Source organism: Bacillus rossius, chromosome 1 (genome assembly GCF_032445375.1).
Source record: "Bacillus rossius redtenbacheri isolate Brsri chromosome 1, Brsri_v3, whole genome shotgun sequence".
In the NCBI taxonomy this organism is placed as follows: domain Eukaryota; kingdom Metazoa; phylum Arthropoda; class Insecta; order Phasmatodea; family Bacillidae; genus Bacillus; species Bacillus rossius.
In genome coordinates, this window is record NC_086330.1 from 120,837,126 (window position 1) to 120,856,794 (window position 19,669).

General features: G+C 35.9%; 1 protein-coding gene across 3 annotated transcripts in view; it reads right to left on the reverse strand.

Annotated features, from left to right (window-relative positions):
- LOC134543433 (lon protease homolog, mitochondrial-like) overlaps positions 1–19,669 on the reverse strand; it is a 109,721-nt gene that overhangs the window by 40,163 nt on the left and 49,889 nt on the right. For all 3 annotated transcript variants that reach the window (XM_063388367.1, XM_063388366.1, XM_063388368.1), the window contains exons 12-15: positions 14,275–14,442; positions 12,643–12,732; positions 11,533–11,698; positions 10,217–10,419 (exon numbers count right to left, since the gene is read on the reverse strand). In XM_063388367.1, coding sequence (XP_063244437.1) covers positions 10,217–10,419; positions 11,533–11,698; positions 12,643–12,732; positions 14,275–14,442 — 627 coding nt within the window. The remainder of the gene's footprint in view (positions 1–10,216; positions 10,420–11,532; positions 11,699–12,642; positions 12,733–14,274; positions 14,443–19,669) is intronic.

Below are 19,669 nucleotides of genomic sequence, written 5' to 3' on the forward strand. Positions count from 1 at the left end.
CGAAAACAAGATGGTTTTCTCCAGCAGCTGAAGACAAGATGGCGGACATGTCGTCATACTAGCTGACTATATATATATACCTTGCTATTGGTGGCGGAGATCAATCTGTAGGTGGTTTCTGTGGAGGAAGGTTCTGTTTGTTTTTTTGCTCTAATAGTTTCGAAGCAAGGACAGGAATCGAACTAATTAATCAGTATTCTAATAAGTAATTTTTTTTCTCGAATCTATAGCATTAAAATTATGTATTTTCAAGATGGCGACCGTAACGAAAAGTGCAACGGTGTTTTTTAAGATTTTTATTATTTAATTCGATTGATTAATTTTTTAATGATTTTTAAATTTTTTCCTGATTTTCGAACAAAACAATTACGGATATTCAAGATTGTGACCGTAACGATAATTGTTACAGTTACGTCTTAATACATGATGGTGGTTCTGTCTCGAACAGGTGGTGCTATTATTACTTTAAATCCAAAAAATTACAAGTCTGAATATGCATGTTATTTTTATATATACCTTATTTTATTCTCGTTTGGTAAATGTCTCGATGGCCGTGCGGTTAAAGGCGTATGTTTTCCAATCTAGAGATCAGAGCTGCAATGGTTCGAATCACAGCGCTTCCAATGTATTTTCTTAAAAAATTTAAATTTAATATGTCGATAAGGACCATAATAGCTATGGTAGGTAATGGAACATCGACCTTATGTGATGAATCAGAGCGACGCTGGCACTCTCTATGAACAAACAGCAGAAATAAAGTCCTTGGTATCCAAGATGATGACCTCCAGAAGAACAAAAAAAAAATAAAATAAAGAGTTTGGCTGGCGCTCTCTAGGAACAAACAGCAGAAACAAAGTCAACGGTATCTAAGATGGCGGCCTCCAGAAGAACAAAAAAAATCAAGAGCTTTGCTGGTGCTATCTAGGAACAAAGAACAGATACAAAGTCGACGGCATCCATGATGGCGGCCTCCAGTGGAACAGAAAAATTCAATATGGCGGTCATGACGAAAATTTCATCATAATGAGTGGGGCGCTCTATTTCAATATGGCGGATCCAAGATGGCAAAAAAAAAAAAAAACGATTTAGGTCGTTGAAACCGTAGTCGTTTATTCCTAGATGTCTAAAAATTGTAACGATCGTAAACGCTGAATTTTTTTTACATAGAATGTAAAGTATTTCCCCAGTATATAACATTATTTTTTCATACGTTTTCTTTTACTGTAAGTTCTCACATGCTCTGTGGTTTTCAAATAAAATAGTTTGACTCAAAGTTTTTTGTCCTAAAGTCATTTGTCCTAACTTGGTTTTTCATAATGTCGTTTGTCCTAAAATCATTTGTCCTAAAATTCGTTTGTCCTAAAGTCGTTTGTCCTAAAGTCATTTGTCCTAATGTCGTTTGTCCTAAAGTCGTTTGTCCTAATGTCGTTTGTCCTAAAACTCAGAGTAAGGATTTATCGATACTGGAACCGTCGTTTGTCCTAAAAGTCGTTTGTCCTAAAGTCGTTTGTCCTAAAGTCGTTTGTCCTAATGTCGTTTGTCCTAAAGTCGTTTGTCCTAAAACTCAGAGTAAAAATATTTTGAAGCTGTTCCGTCGTTTGTCCTAAAATTCGTTTGTCCTAAAGTCGTTTGTCCTAAAGTCGTTTGTCCTAACGTCGTTTGTCCTAAAGTCGTTTGTCCTAATTTTTAGGACAACCGAAATTAGGATAAACGCTTTAGGATAAACGATTTTAGGACAAACGACGTGTACCCAGTTCAAACACTATAATTAAATGTTATATAATGGCAAAAAAAATCTATCCGCCAATAGTCTTCATAGCCAAAGGTCAGAAAACATACACAAAATAATTTTTCCAAAACTACAAATAAAAAAACCACAGTCCACAACACAAGACAATAAGACATACAAGTCCACTCCGTCTCCGCAACACACATTTCAAAGTCCATCTCTTCTGATTCAGACGCATCCTCCCGAGTATCAGATTCACTGTCAACCGGAACCGACCAAACCGAATAATCATCCGATTCATCTTCATCCATGTTGGCTACATTCAGGACGGATAGTGCTTGAGGTCGAGGACTGGGGCTGGCTTCACGAGTTGCCAGTGCCACGCTTGTGTCTGCATCTTCTTTCCGGAGTTTCAAGTTGTGTGCTATAAACACAATTATTGCTGCCCTTTCATTGGTGAGCCTATTTCTTTTTTTTTGTGTGAATTCCACCATACGTACTGAAGCTCCTTTCACAGGCAGCTGAAGTTGCAGGAAGTTCCAAAAACCTTGCTGCCAACTTTGAAACTTCTCTGCTGTTGCAAAATCCTTTCCACCAAGCTATTGGCGTTATTTTGGAAACTGATTTGTTGATTCCCAAAGGAAAGTTTTGCTGAAAAATTCACTTTTTGCACGGTAATTTGCAAGGTCTATTAGCACTGCACTTTCATCTATCCCAGGCATTTTTTTGGCAGCCTCAAATATAACTTCTGTAGCTTTAGTCTGAAAAGAAAATAAAGTAATTGAACTATGTAGACTTTAGATTTTTGCAAAAATATAAATTTAAGGTAATTCATAGTTAAGAGAAGTATGAAGAGTTTATTTAGAAAGATTAAAGTAGAGTAAATTTTGCAGAATTTTTGTAGCACAAGTTTCAGCGGTTTAATAATATTTTGGTTTTATTTATTATTATGTTGTGTCAGGTCTCAGGTGACGATTGATTGTAACATTTTAAAAATGGTATTACGCCTTTTTTTTTTTTTTAACTAATTATGGTACTTTATGGGGGTATATCATTCTTTTGTAGCAAATTAATTGATGAGAATTAGAAAATTAGGTCATATCTATTAAGTGCTCAAGTCATACCTGGCAAAGAACCAAATTTTTCGTGGGGGTAAAACAAATTTCTGGTTTTCAAAAAGTAAACTTATCAAATTGTTAAGCAATAGCTAAGATAGCTCAAAAAAATCAATGTAAATGTTACATGATTTTTTTAAATTTTTATGTATAAATGAAATAGAAATTCACCTGCTCATCTGGCATTAAATCAACACCTGCTGCTAGTGGATCCAGGAGATTGGCTGCCCTATGAACTTCACAAACACCAAAATGTTTTCTTTTTGCAAATATTTTTTTGACTTCATCTTCTTCTGCTTTGGATAGTGGGCTCTGTGGAAGTGTTTCTTCAAAGTGCAGCTCCAATTTCCTAAAAACACTTACAACTTGTGAAATTTTAGGTTTGTCAATCTCAACACTGGTTATGGCAGTTGCAATGGGTTTTAGTAATTGGAGAAACCCTTTCACTTTATCCCAGAATGTTTCATCCAGAGCAACTTTCTTTAGAATTGGATGTTTCTTCAAAATTTCTTGAGCCTCCTCCTCTACAGCAAGTAATTTAATTGTTTGTTTATTCTGTTTTAAATTGTCCAAACAATGCTCTGTGGATCCCCATCTTGTTTGCACAGGAAGTTTAAAGTTACAGGGTTATGATTATGATGCTGCTGACCTTGCTTTTCTTTGAAGATTTCTGTAAGTCTATGAGTGTGTTTTATTGCTTTTACAGCAGAAATAGCCCAGTTAAATAAGACCCTGAGGTAGAAAAAATTGTTGGAAAGCTGGAAATCATCTTAAACCCTTTGGTTGGCATCCAAATAGAGTATCCTGAGTTTTTTCCCTCACAGTTGGTGAGCTTAAGGAGTGGGGAGGAAAAAACTGTGAAATTATCGGATTTTTTGTGTTTTGCAATTAAGGTGTCTATTCAACTTAGAATGTAATGCTCTGCAACTTTTTACTGTGGGTTTTGTTGATCTGAGTGGTGGTTTAGATAATATCTGACGGTAAACAGGTGAGAAATTAAAATATTTACAAATATAGAAAACATTTCTAATATTAAAATGTCGATTGCGGCCAACCACTGAACCAATTTTGACGTTTGTGGTCTTATTCGACGCATAATAATATACACTTTAATTATGCTTACTGCTAAGTTTAACCTAAGATGCATCGTTTTCGAGTTACGTGTGAAAAACACAAAAAAGTTCGATAATTTCACAGTTTTTTCCACCCCACTCCTTAAGCTCACCAACTGTGAGGGCAAAAACCTAGGATACTCTATTTAGATGCCAACCAAAGGGTTTAAGATGATTTCCAGCTTTCCAACAATTTTTTCTACGTCAGGGGTTTCCAGGGTCTAATTTCACTGGGCTAAAACAGCTTCAGCTAAAAATGTCTGTAGTGTTTTGAGATTTTTCAGGTCAGTGAACAGTAAATTTAGTGTGTGTGCAACACATCCATACGTGTAAAGATTAGTGGAAACATTTTCATTTTTGAAAATGTGCCATGCTGCTTTCATATTCGCAGCATTATCTGTCAATTCCAAACACTTTTTGCGCTCCAATTTCTTGAATTACATAACCTATTTCTTGCGCAATGTACTGTGCTGTGTGCGAGTCTTTTCCAGTTGGCAAAATCTTGTACAAAATGGGTGAAGGTGTAGTAACCACAAAGTTTAATACAGGTTCATTTCGGATGTTGGTCCACCCATCACACATTAATGAAACTGTCTCTGCAGCAACAATTTTTTGACTCACTTGTGAAGCTATTTTTTCATATTCTGCGTTCAGTAATGGTACAGATACCTCATGCCTTGTTGGTACTTTATAGGCTGGTCTTAAAAATGATAAGAATTCTATCCAAAATGGATTTTATACTATTCTAAGTGATGAATTACTTGCATAAATAGCCCTTGCCAGTAATTCATTTCCTTTTTCCTGATCTGTCAAACTAATTCTGTCAATGAAAGTTTTTAGTTGTGTTTGTCTTTCGGTTGATGTGTTTACATTGTACAAACTTACTGGACTTTGTAACGAAGATAAAAGACTTTGTTGTGAAAGGCAGTAGGATTCTTGATGGTCTGTAACTTCTCCTGAAGACAATGTAATGTACTTGTCTCTCACCGAGTTGGGACATTTTTTGCAAATATTAATATGTTTGGTCATACGGGAATCAGATTTTGAAAGTTTGTAAGAACAAAATGTGCATTTAACACGATCTAATTTAACACCTTTTGATGGAATACTGGTAAATAATTCACTCACAGCTGCTTTTTTCCTGCCAGAACCAGTCCTAAATGGCATTTTGTCAAATTTACCTCTGAAAACTGTTTTCGTAAAATATAACAAAACAGCACTGTCGAGTTTCACACGTAAACAATATTGGCCTCGGACATCATCTCATAAGCCAGTGGGCCGCAATCTGCAATTGCAAGTCGTTAAAAGCAACAGTTGTTTGCAGAGCATAAAACAATTTTAATATATTACTTAGCTGTGTGACTCGTACAATGTTGATATTAAAATATACTGCCGAAAAACCAAATTGGACAAATATTTAATCAATGCAAGCTTCACGGACTATATTTTTCCTGTGTTGGCGAATTACTGCATTACGTTTTAGACATTGACGTTGATGAGTCTTTTGGGTAACCAAGTAAGGTTATGTTAAGCACAGTAAGTATGCATATTACATTTATTTACTGTTAAATACGAAAATAAATATGTGGGGTGACTCATAAATTATGGTAACTTTATTTTTGTTACTAATGAGCCTGTTAATTGCAAATTAACAGGTCATGACTGTAGCCAAGAAGTGAGGTTAAGTGCTGTTAAACCTGTAAGATGGGTAGTTGGCAGTTTAAAAAAATATATATTATTAAATTATAACAAACTATGGTATGTTCAAAAAACATTAGTTTTTACAGTTATTTCTTACTTTAACTGTAGCTCATACTTTACAGTTAATCTTTATTGTGTATATGGAAAAAAAACATTTTTTTTTTGTGAAATAAAACCGGTTTTTTAGAAAAAAAAACATTCTTTGAAGAAAAAAAAACTTTTTTTTTACAACACTAATGTTGACACTCTTGGATTCCCCACTTACTTTTTTGTAGACAAGCCCACAGCGTTTCTTGAACCTGTCTATCCAGCCATTGGACGGAGTGAACTCTACATTTAGTTACAGTGCAATTTCTTCAGCCTTCTTTCTTAATATCGGGCCATCAACAGGAATGTTAGGGGCACGTTTTTGTCGAAACCATTCCATTAGTACACTCTCAACTGTTTCATATTTCGCAGTTTTGATTTTTTTTCTGCATACCTGCTCTAGCTCATTTTTGAAGAATGGTCGTTTTACTGTAAAAAACTGTATTTAGCGTTGATACTGGAATACCAATCTGAGCCACAATTTGAGTGCGTGGAACATTGGGGTTACTTTCGATTTTGTGTATTATATCAAATTTTTGCTCCAAAGAAAGGGGCCTTCGTTTGATTTTCGGCTTTGACGTGGACGGGTCTGACATGATTTGTTTTGTAACAGTGCCACAAAAATCTAAATATTACGCAAAAAAAGCGAAAATTCGCAAAACATAGTTATACCAAACAATCAAAATAGATCTGAAATAACCATAAAACTTATTTTTTCCCCCAAATTAATTGCAAAAGATAATTCTGCGTAAAAACAGACACCGCTTCTAAAAATAACCTCACTTTTTTTCTCTCTCCAAAATAACTGTTTTCAACTGTTTTGATGTTACAATTAGTTGCAAACAATTTAAGTCTTTTATACATCTATATACATATTTTACGTGCTAGAAATTAAATTATGGTAATTTGGAAACTATAATTTATGGTTTCAACTTATTTTTTTATAGTTTTTAACGAAGTAAAAACGTTTTACGAAGCCGTTAGAACGGCATCATTTTGTACGGAAGTTAAGTTGGTACCACAACCAAAATGGCAGAGGCTAACGAAATCTCAACACCTTCATCTTAATATTTACGGGCTAACGTACGATCCAACCTGGTTCCTTGCTCCGAAACAGTTCCTAACTTAATTGGTGAGAAATTAGTTAGATATGTACTAGGCCCGCGAATAACAAAACAAAATATTTTTACAGTGGTTCGCCAAATGTAATACCTATTAAATTTTTTTTTTACTAAAATGTAAAATACATAATAAATTCTAACTTGTTTTTACATGTGTGTGTGTATAGTGGTAAACAAAATTTAAACTCTGATGGTCTTATTTTGCTATGTTAAAAACCGATAGAGAAATAAATGATGGCGCTTATGTGCACTACAACCAATGATAATACAGTAGAATCCCGCTGATGCGACCCCTCACGGTTTCCGAAAAAACGGACTTATAAACGGAATGGTCGCAATAGAGAATTCGGGGTGTCACCGCATCGTCGGATACATCGTGTGAATGCCGCTCGGGCAGTGTCTAGCCGAGCTCGGCGCGTCCACTATCGCAAGAAAAGCCGTCTCAGCTGTCATGTTATCTTACCCGCCCGCACGAAAAGCCACTGTGGTAGCTTACCTTCCGCGTGAGAAACTGTCAGCATTCTCCTCCCCTCCCACACGGCGTGCGGCAAAAGCCAGGTTGTATAGTCCATTCTCGGTAAAATAAATATTTTTATGGGCTTATACGACTGTCCTTCGCCGTTAATAAATACTTTATAAGTTTTTATGATACAATTTGTTTATTAGTCACACAGCAGTTTCTGCTAAAAAATCACTAATACCTCAAATTTTATTGAATAGAAAAATTTAGCAGGGCCGTGAATATATTTATTTTACTGCACAGTTACTTTTCCGTCTGCATTCCAACATGTTTTTTTTTTTCCTTTTTTTACGCTGTGAAGGGCCGTCGAAAAGATAATTGCTTGAGCTGTCAAAATAAACATTGCTGACGGCAAGGTCGGGAACGCATCCTGTCGGTCTGTCGCTGTGATTATCTACTCCAAAAACATGTCACAGCATTTCAGGATAGCATTGTTCTTATATCTTTCGTTTATAGCCGAATGTTTTCTACCTGATCCACACAAGTTCCTTCGCCACGTTTTGAACGAAAATAACCACCAGCCGGCTAGCATTACCGAACTCGCGTGACGCGAGTTCACTTAGCGCAAGTATTTATCGGAACCCATTGTTCGGGGTATGCAAGTCCATGCAATTTTTTTTGTTTAGCTGCGTATGTGTGAAGTCAGCGATGTTATAGAAAAATAGCCGAGAACCAAACACCTGGCGACGTCACATCACACTAACCAGTCGCAAGACAAAGGCACGGGACCGGTACGGCAATAGACGCGCGCGTAGATGTTATCAGGTGATGCGCGCAGATTACCGGTATTGGCTAGCGTGGACAGTCTAGAGGGGTGGTATCTATTTTTAGCCGTCTTTTGTATGCCTGCCTGCTTGCAGTACAGTGCTCACCAAGATAAACGTGAACACATAGCGCCCAACAAAGTGTAACAGACTTGTTTTTCAGCCGATTTTACTCAAATTTTCGACTTTCTCTGCTCAAATTTTTCACGGTTTCTCAAAAAACGGTCGTATAAACGGAATGGACGCATCAGAGGGGGGTCGCATCGGCGGGATTCTACTGTAGTACAATTTAACCTTGGCGACGGAAAAGTTGGATTCAGAAAGATTTTTTTTTAGAAAAATTGAAGCATTGTGTGTTCTTTAGTGCTTATTCAGCGGGAAAATCAAAAAACCTAAAAACGTATTAAAAGAGCTATGTTAAGGTAAAGTGAATGAGAAAATTTTGGTTCTTTATTATCCTGACGTTTTAGGCGGGAAAAAGTGTTAATCCGTGACGTCTTATACAGGTTTTACTGTACTATTAAAATCATATTAAAATATGAACTATGAATAAATAAATGAATTAGGGGTCAACATCTTGTCGACATCAATAGCATTAGGGTTGAGGTGCCGTGAGGTCCCAATATGACAATGTAGTATTGATGGAATAAATGGGTGGAGAAAAGAGGGGTACCCAGAGAAAACCCACCAGCTCACGGCAACATCAAAAATGTTTTAAATTGGTGAAAAAACCTGGGTTTGTCTAGGTGGGGAAGGAAAGGGAGGAAGAAACAGCAAGTAATCATACCACTCTGCCACGTGGCCCTCTCGAAACAAAACATTTATGAGGACAGAGCTAATCAGTACGAGTCTGCAAGTATGTACTCAAAAAAATATTGGATATTGGAGAATAATTTGATATCTGAATCAACATTTTGTATTAAATTAATTACCAATAAATACATCAAGTAAGACTCATTCAAATTTTTTTATTGAAAACATTCTAGCATTTATTAATTAAAAATGTTTTATTGAGAAATTTAGATTTGTTTTATAAACATATATACATTGGTTTTAAACATGTAACAAATAATCTGCAATTATAATTTTTAATCCTACTAATATTATAAAAGCGAAAGTTTGTAAGTATGGATGGATGTTTGTTACTCTTTCACGTAAACACTACTGAATGGATTGAATGAAATTTGGCCTACAGCTAGCTTATAACCTGGATTAACACATAGACCCCATATTAATATGAAATTCCTTCCCTAAGGGAGTGAAAAAGTGAAAATTTCATTTTATAACAGAAAAAATCATAGGTCATAGACATACAAATAGTGAGTGAGTGTCATTTCTCTATGTCTGCCACACGATCATACACATAGTAAGGTCTTGCAAATTCATATTTTTCTCCTTGGTGAGACCAGCCCGCTTTGTGGAGCTTGCAGCGGCTAGCAAAATAAAGGTGCTAATGTAACGTACGCTGGGCTGCAGGTAAACACTCAATAAATTAATAAGTAAAAATTAAGGCCTTGGAAGCGTCAGCCCAGAAAAAAACACAACAACAATAATCACTGAGGTGCCCAGACGTCGTACAAAGGAATTTACTTATAACCTACTAGGAACTCTAGGACGCTATGTGGTTCGAGGATGAATAATAATGAAATAACAAGACTGCTGGTTTGATTTATAAAACTGCCCTTTTACTAAAATAATTTACTTAATTTTTTTCTTTTCTTTTATCTTTAACGTTTAAGTACACATGTATTAAAATATATTAATTACAAACAGGAGGGAGCCCCGGGGCAATAAAATACATATAAAAGTAAAACAACCATATCTCTTAAATGCCGGGTACTGCAGCTAGTTATTCATAATATGTAGTCTATTTCATGTAAATAAATATTTGGGTAAACAAAACAATTTTCAAACTTAAAACTCTACTGGCTTAAGAAAATGGATTGCCATGTTTTTTTTTTATTATTTTGCACCTGTTTATTATGGTTCTATATATATTCCTCTATTATTTCATTTTACTGAAAACAGTATTTGCAGAAGCCTACTAATCAGTATTGGAGCACATACCTCGGGCACGTGAAGGTGTATGTGGCTGGTGTTGAGGAAGGTGTTCTGTGAGTCATGCTGGCTCATGAAGTTGCGAGCCACCGTCAGTGCAATCTTGGCAGACTCTTTCATGACGTCTCCCAGGTGGCCCGTCAGCTCCAGGGAGCCATCACCGTCGTCGCTGGGTCGGCGCGTCGCCGTCTCGACGTACAGCGTCGAGCCACCTGCACAGTTGCAGTTTCGCTCAGCACACGTATGTGTCCGTTTTAGATCAGCTTTACATTTGTGGCTTGCACTGCTATCTGCAACCCTGCTTAAATGCCACTTGACTAGCTTGAGGGTGTTTACAAACTTAACTTAACCTAATCCTACAATTAAAAATACTACTCTCTCATTACATAATTTTTACTTGAAATTCAAACCCACAGCACCTCGCACTGAAGTTGGCACTTTAACCAACTGCACTAAAGATGTCTAAATCCACAGGTGAGGAAAAAAAAATAGTGGTCCTGACAAGACAAGATGCAGCTAACAGTTATAAAAAAGGGATGTAATTGCTCTGCCATTTGAAGTCTAGTTGAGGTATTTGCATCAACCAGAGGTATATATTTTACACTACTTGAAGTAATTTTAAATTTCACTATTTTTCCTTATATGTATTTGATAATTACATTTTTTTACTAATATATTGTAATATATGTAATAAATGACAGTGACATATTTGAACTGTTAGGTCTGTTATATGTATTTTATAAAGTGGTCCGCAGCATTGCTATTTCATTCGTTCTAACTATACTTAACTTAAGCTGACCAAATCGTTTAAGCACCAAGATTGAGTTTTGATTATTTAATCAATGATACAATCAATTTTCAAGAGAATGTTCATTAGATTGAAAATATATATTAACAGACACACGTGACAGTTAAAATTATTTTAGATTCTTAGTTGGAAAACGGCACCCACAAGCATAAATAAATTCACTAGTGTAATTTAAGAAATTCCAGGTTTAATTTGGGTGAATATTTGTTGGGTGATAGATACAGTTATTACCCAACAAATAAACACAATAGTGGGACAGTTACTATTGAGGTACATAAATTTATATGCAATTTCATATAATAGTAACCAAAGTATTCCCATAAATCTGTCATCCAACATGACAGCTAAAAAGTTACATATCTATTCTCATAGATATGGCGAAACATGTAGGTATAGTTATCACAGATCTGATGACAAAGTGTGAGAGAGTTTCCTCTCACACTTCGTACTATTCTATGCTGAATACAGTGAATACCCATAATGGCCACACATTCCACCGAGTATTTTTCTATCTTACCCATAGCAGTCCACGCGAGACCCATAACCACACCTGGAGGAGTATCGTCATATAGCCGGTCGTGTGTGAACACAGGCTTGCCAACAAAATCCTGCATATTTGATGGAAGAACATCTATGTGTGTAATCTCATTTTTTACCACTTTGAATGCTACCTTCCTCACAACCTGCAAAACATAATTCCCAACATTATTGCATGGTCATGTAAGGAATTCTTAGGACAAAAATAACAGTGGACCTGTTTAATATAAGTGAAGTTAAGATTTCTGTATTCAATTGAATTAGCTTATTCTAAACATACTTATCTGTTAAGAACCACTTGTAACAACCCAGATTACAGCCTTCCTCATGCAATCCAGCAATAATAATTTGTTATAAATGTTTTTGTCAAATTTCAGGTTAGATGTAAAAATGTTTCCTTTAAAAGTTATTGTAAACGTAATTCTCCGGGTTTATTGTTTTTATTTTCAAAATTCATAAGTTTATTTTTCTAGTAAAATTTTTGCTGGCCTCTTTGTATGGGAAGGTATGCTGACGTAATTCTCCTTCGTTTTTTCCACGACCGAGGCTTTGTTTCACACACTAGGCGTGTGAGTCAGTTCACGGGAGTGTGAGAAAGAGAGAAAATCGCTGCGTCGTGGGAACAGAGGTAAGCATTTCGTGGAAGCCTCTGTTGCCATGCGCCATTATTGACTGAGAATTACATCAGCAAGCCCAGGGCACTGCCCGCACAAAGGAAAGGAAGGCTGTAAAATTTAGTAATTGTCCAAGCACCAGGCCGAGCGGTCGTTGTTCGGGCGATGGCTCGTTTTATTCTTTTCTGGACGTACAGTTTAGTTAGTTTTTTTTGTGTTCTGTTGTACGGAATAGTGTGATTTTTCCATGAATAAAAAAAACAGGTAATACATTGAACATTGTGTATAAATTTCTTCTTTCTTCATGACCTTCTAACCTGTATGTTCCACTCATAACCTAAATTTTGAGCTAGTCGGAGATAGTGAGTGGTGACACACTAAATAATCTGAAAATGTCAATTAAGATAAATTATGAATATCAATACCAATACGAACTTATACTATTTGTGATTGTTTCTCTACAATCAAATTTTTACCTTTTCTATGTGCTTTTGTAGATTTCTCACACCACTCTCTCGACAATAAGACTTTATTAAAACATTCAAAGCGTCGTCATCAATGTGGACCTGCAATAAGAAATATAGTACCAACTGAAAATGTAAATACAGAGAGACTGCATGAATTTAAACTGAAAAAAATTCTTTTCCACCACGCATCTTGCCTCTTTAACTGTTTTACCAAGTACTTAAGTAATGTAATTGGTTGCCTCTTCAAAATGGTGTTCAGGGTGTGTGATATTGAGGACAGAGTTAAAAAAATAAACACACACACACACACAGATATATATATATATATATATATATATATATATATATATATATATATATATATATATATATATATCTGTGTGTGTGTGTGTGTGTTTATTTTTTTAACTCTGTCCTCAATATCACACACCCTGAACACCATTTTGAAGAGGCAACCAATTACATTACTTAAGTACTTGGTAAAATTATATATATATATATATATATATATATATATATATATATATATATAATGACCAAATTAAAAATTCCTCTGGCATTTTTTTAAAAAATTATTTAGGTATTTTGCATTTTTCCGAAAGAAAATAAAGGCAATCTAGCCTCCACCATCCCTACAATTGGTTGCCCATGCTTTTTTACAGTGTGTAAACACCATCTGTAAAAAAGGTGCTCAAAGCCTTGGAGATGGCATACCAGAGCATGACATTTTCCCCTAAAATTACTATTACTGAGGAATTTCCATGACTTTTATAGATTTTAATGCGAATTACCTGATTTTCCCTTACCAAATTCAATTTCCCTGAATTTTCCCTGACTTTCCAGATTATAGACAGAATTATACACACACACACACACATATACACACACAATGTACATACATACATACATATTAAATTCCAAAGTTTTTCACTATACAAAAAATTATATTATATTTGGTGTTCTAAAATACTGATATATGATATACTGAAAATTGTTAATTCAAAATTTTAGGCCATCTTACAACAGCACACATAGAAACAGTGCTTATGACTTAAAATGAAATAAACATATAAAACTTTTTTATTAATGGTTTTTATACAGCATGTCTGCAAATACCTATAAACCAACTTTCGGACTCTTTCAGTGCCCTTTAGCAACATTTTCTTGCATCTTCATATCTCAGTTCATTTTTATACAAAATACTCAAAACTAAATAAAATATGAAACAATATAAAATTTGCAATGTGAATATTTTTGTGTTAGAAAGCTGAAACATTTCTGAGATAATATCCACATTATTGAAGTGGATAGATACCAAATATTTATATTTAATGTGTGACCATACACTGAATGGAGGTATAAAAAAATGCAAGTTAGTAGCTGGAAATTAAAAATTTGTGACTTTCAAGAGCTTTGCTGTTTATTTTGAAACTTCTTGTGACTTTCGTGACAGTCTTTATGTTTTGTGACTTTTTCGGGACTTTCATGCACCCTGTTATAAGAAAATTTATTTTAGTCTGCCTTATACTACAGTAAAATGCACACATATGTGCAAAACAAATATTGTGTTTTAAAACTATGCATTACAATATTAGTAAATGTTTGAGCTAAAAACAACTGAATACAGTATGCTAAAAATACCTTCTCTTCAGTCAGTCCACCGTCTTTCATTGCCTGAGGCACCAAGTACTGCTTGGCTATCGCCAGCTTCTCCTCTGCCACGTAGCCGGACATGTCTATCATTTCCATGCGATCCCGCAGAGGCTCGGGAATCGTGTCAGTCACGTTGGCTGTGCAGATGAACAGAACCTGCACCAACATGCATGGCCTTAAAATCAAAAATAATAACTGCCTCTTATTTACTGAGTTCATAATTGACAAACAAACAAAAAAAATTAACAATTATATTTAATAAACTTTATTTAAAATTAAAAAAAAATATTTATTATTTATTAGTTATCTAATAATAATTATTATACAATTATAAAATAAAAAGATTATTGTACATACTGTGTGTCTTTAAAAAATGTTCAAAATATAAAGCTGTCAATTTTTTATGAGTAAACATTTTAGCATTTTGTATACGGCATTAGGTAGAAGTAATTTTGTGAAAATGGAACAAAAGTTGAATGAATGGAAATGTGCAATCAAGATGGGGGATCCACATTCAGCAACATAAACCTGTACATATATAGTCACTTTTGTAAACATTTGGGGAAATAACAAAAAGTATTGTTACATCAAATAAAACTTTATGATAGTGAAACACAACTGGAATACATTTCGTAAACTAAAATAGTCATAGCAGAAAGTAATCACAATTTTTAAATACTTAAGAAAACTGGCATTACAATAATTATAATACATATTCTCCTTCTAAATTCTCAATAGGTTAGTAGCACAGCAGTAGAACACGTGCTTGTTAACCTCAAGAGGTGTGGTTCAAATCTCGTCACTGGGACTATATTTTTATTTTTTATTTTTTTAATAACATAATATAATAATAATGTTGGATCAGCTCAGTAAGGTTAAGATTTGTTTGTAGGAAGTAATTACAGATTGATTTCAATTGTTTAAGCAATAAAAAATATACAAACATATACGTACAGTAAAACCTTTTTGTTGCGACCCCATTTATTGCGACCACCTCTCTATTACAACCCGATTTCGAGGAACCGTGAAAAAATTGCCGAAAATCCGAAGAAAAAAGGACAGAAAATAAGTTTCTTGTGGTGAGTAGCGTGTTACTGCATTTCTCTTGCAGTGCGCTTCCTGTCGACCGCTGTCAGCGCTTAACAACCCCCATTCCACGTCCCTTTGCCGGCAGGGTGCAGATAAAGGTTTTTGTGGCAACGTGTTTACGTTTAGCTTTTTGCGATTGTCTAGTGTGGTACGCAGTTAAGGCCTACCTGCTGGATTTCTCTTGATTTTGATTACTATCGGTTGACAATACACAGCGACCGACTGGATGCACGCCCGCCTCGACTTGTTTTAACTGCCGCAGCGATGTTTATTTTGACAGCTCAAGCAATTATCTTTTCCCGTGGGTTGATAGAAAAAGGTCGCTTCACCCAGCATAAAAAAAAGGCTACGCCACTTATTCCCCGCGCAGGAAACACACTGGCTGCCGTCTGTAAACCCCGCATTTATCTTTCTTCTAACATTCCACGTCTCGCCTCTCACGCGAGCAATAACTAGGGCCACGATTATATGGTGAATCGCGAAATCGCGAAATTTTCCGCGAATTTATATGGAAAAAGCGAATAAAGCGATTTTTAAGAAAAACCGCTAAATAACACCGAAATTACACAATACAAGTCTCTTATATTTTAATGTGAAAAGCTTGATAGTCAAGACTTGCCCGGGTCCTGGTTGATAAGCTGGAAAAATTTCCTGCCTTGCATTTCTACATGCTTCCTCTAATCAGCTTTAGGGTGCCGTCTGGTCAGCGTGTGTGTTAGTGAAGCGGGATGATAAGAGCGACGCTCAATGGTAGTTCTAGCGCGGTAAAACCTCTAAGTGCAAGGCTCTGAACTGGCGCGCAGTCATCTCGTTCCCGTCAGATAACTGTGAAATTTGAGCGGTGACCGTAACATTATATGGCGGAAAAATTAAGATAAAGGTGTAATGCATTTCCCTATGATACTTTCAAGAAATTTGTAACGTGTTTTTTACACCTAAAACTTTGAAAACATGCCTTTTAGCCATTTTATCTCAATAGAACCAGTTGGGCATTAACAAATTCTTAAATGCTTTTCGTAAACAGACTCCAGTCGGATATCTAGTGTAGTTTGGAAATCGCGTAGGTTTTTCGTGGCTGTGCGCGGCACACGACTGTAGTTGCCATGCGTCACGCGCCGAGAATGTTGTCCGGCAGGAAGGGCGAGTATAGTTTTCATTTGCGGCAAAAATGAATACTTTTACGGCCCTGCTAAATTTTTCCATTAAAGAAATTTTGAAGTTTCAGTGATTTTCCAGCAGAAATAATGTTGTGTAACTAACAAACAAATTGTATCAAAACAATTAACGGTAAATAACTGTCGCGGGGGCCCTTAAAAATTTTCATTTTACCAGAAATGGACTATACAAACCTTGCTTTCGTTGCACGCAGTTTGGAGAAGGGGAGGAAGGATGTTGACAGTTTCACATGCCAAAGGACGTTGAAGGAGGAGGGGGAGAGAGACATGATGGTTTGTATGCCTGGGAGGGATGAACCTTGAAGTCTGAACAAGGGAAGGAGAGGTAAGCCGTATGACGTCATGCATCCGCCCCCTGTGCTGCCGCCAGCCTGTCTAGAAGATATTCCCGCGCTCCCACTTACAGCTACAGCTGCCGTATTTTTAAAGGAAATGACCCATTATTTTTTAGTTATTCTTACATGAACATTATTGGAAGTATTAAAGCAGACACAAAAATACGCTGTGTGTTAAAATTAACAGATTTTAATGATCTTTCATTTAGTTTTTTTTAAATTATTTTTTCTTCTGATTTTCACATTTTGGTCAAAACGTCCAACTTTTTGACGGTTCCCGAGAATGTATTCGTAAAATCACTGCTTCAGAAATCCGGGGTTCGTGACATCGGGGTTCTAGTCTATTTAACTACGGCAAACAGAAAACGTACATGTAAACTAACCAGTAAAAATAAACTGTCTATTCTGTCTATTGACATATTTTCTTTAGAGGTGGCCTGTAGGGCGACGGACTTGTCATGAAGGTTGAAGTGGGTTTAAAGCAAAGCCATCTAGCATTGTGAGTGACAGCATCCTGCCATTGTACGGCTGGTTTCTTAGCGAGTAGCGGTTTAGGAAAAAAAAGGGGGGGGGGGGGGGGTTGAAATAAACTGAAAATTTCGGAAAACATCTATTACGACCCCCCCCCCCCCCCCTCTATTACGACCCTATTCCTGGGAACCGTGAGGGGTCGTTTCAGAGAGGTTTGACTGTAGTGCTATAATGTGTGTTTTAACCCTTTCCTGCCTAGAAATGTAAAAAAATTGAATTTTTTAATTGTTATTTCATTTTTAGATTTAAGTAGGCATAAAAGGAGGCCATAATTTTTTCCAAAATTTTTTATTTATATTTAATATTTTTTTTAATGATGGGACTTTTAAGTCCTGACAGGCATTTATCATATGTCCAGCTCAACAAACAAAAAAAAGGGCGCTCCAGACTAGTGCAGCGCTGCCGTTTTAGTGCTGCAACCTCTTGGCTGTCAATCGAACTTCTTCGACAACTGGCAGAGCGGAGCTATACAGGGACCCAGAGGTCCCGACAGTCAGCATGTGGTTTCAAACATGCACACACTATTTCTATGGGGCTTCAAACATTGTGGGACTCACAAGTACCGCCAGGCAGGAAAGGGTTAAAATGTTTCACGTTAATGTTTTGATAATGCCATAGAAGTATAACTTCTAATGTGTGAAAAAACTTTATAGTATTAACTGCATAGTGAATTTTAACAAGATGGACAGTATTTTAATCAAATTCCTCGTCAAAAATCAAGCCCAAATCCGGAGTTTTATCTGAGTAGTTTCTAATAATTTAAAATTTCCGGTTGTTTCGTGCTACTAATTGTTATCTACGTTTGATGGTGGCAAACAACGTTTATGATTCAGACAGTGAATTCTAGCGGCGGGCACAGAAATAAAATGTGTACATGTTTATGTAAATAATTTTGCAGCAAATCAAAATAATAAAACACATAAATAAACAGTTTTTCCGCAACATTATTGTTACTTGTCAAATTAAGTGTGAAATTTTACAAAAGATTTTTTAAATTAAATGTAAAAACTTATAAGTTTGCACAATGTTAAAGGAACCATGCCGATACGAGTACAAAAATTACTAGAGGTTCAATAAGATGAGTGTTTTGAAAAGCACCCTCATTTTCACTGTAGAAACCATAGTGCATGTATGCAGTATTGCCAGCAGCTTTTCTCATGCCTTGTTTAGGCAGTATGAACAATTTACACAGCCTCTTTTAAAGCAGAAAGCAGCAATTAGTTGACAGAAAATTGAGTTCTGTCATTGTCCAGACATTGGGTTGCGGCACAAAAGTCAGTCATTCACAAAGACAATATGCGGCAACAGGTTGAGGGTGCTAGAGAGGGTGAAAGGAGAGGAGGACCCTGTGACAGACTCCATTAGCTTGCTCCCTCACCCCTTTTGCCATTCCACACAAAGTGCATTCTAAACCTGAGCCAGGTTTGCTAAGCAATCAACTCTCCAATCTAACTTGGTACAAATAATGCAGTTGACACAGAGCATGCAGTTTTTCTAATAAGCTGTTTCCACACTTGGCTTGGCATACAAAGATATTGCAGGCAGCAATCTGAAAGTTGATGAAGAGAGGGGAAGGTTTTGTAAAAATTTGCTAATTTATTTAAAAGAGTTAAAGTTATGAAAACTTTAGGAGAGAATTTTTATGTTCATCAAATAAATTTATACCACTTATTATTCTATGCATTTATCTCTACGATTCGCCGTTTTCGAGATAATATGTGACATTTATAAATTTAAGGAAAGTGTGAGAATCTAACTTTGAACTTAATTCATTTCATATTTGGCTGTAATGGGTGGTTGATTCAATATCATTTTCTGACATTGTCAATTCTTGCAGTTACAAGGTTCCACTGTATTTTAAATAGTGTTATTGATTTATACCGTAAAAATTATAAATTCAACCGTTAAAGAGTAATATGCTTAACTAGACAAGAACAGCGCAATACAGGACCATGTCATTTTTATGGTAGATTTTGCATATTGTCTTTGTGAATGACGACTTTTGTGCCGCAACCCAATGTCTGGACAATGACAGAACTCAATTTTCTGTCAACTAATTGCTGCTTTCTGCTTTAAAAGAGGCTGTGTAAATTGTTCATACTGCCTAAACAAGGCATCAGAAAAGCTGCTGGCAATACTGCATACATGCACTATGGTTTCTACAGTGAAAATGAGGGTGCTTTTCAAAACACTCATCTTATTGAACCTCTAGTAATTTTTGTACTCGTATCGGCATGGTTCCTTTAACATTGT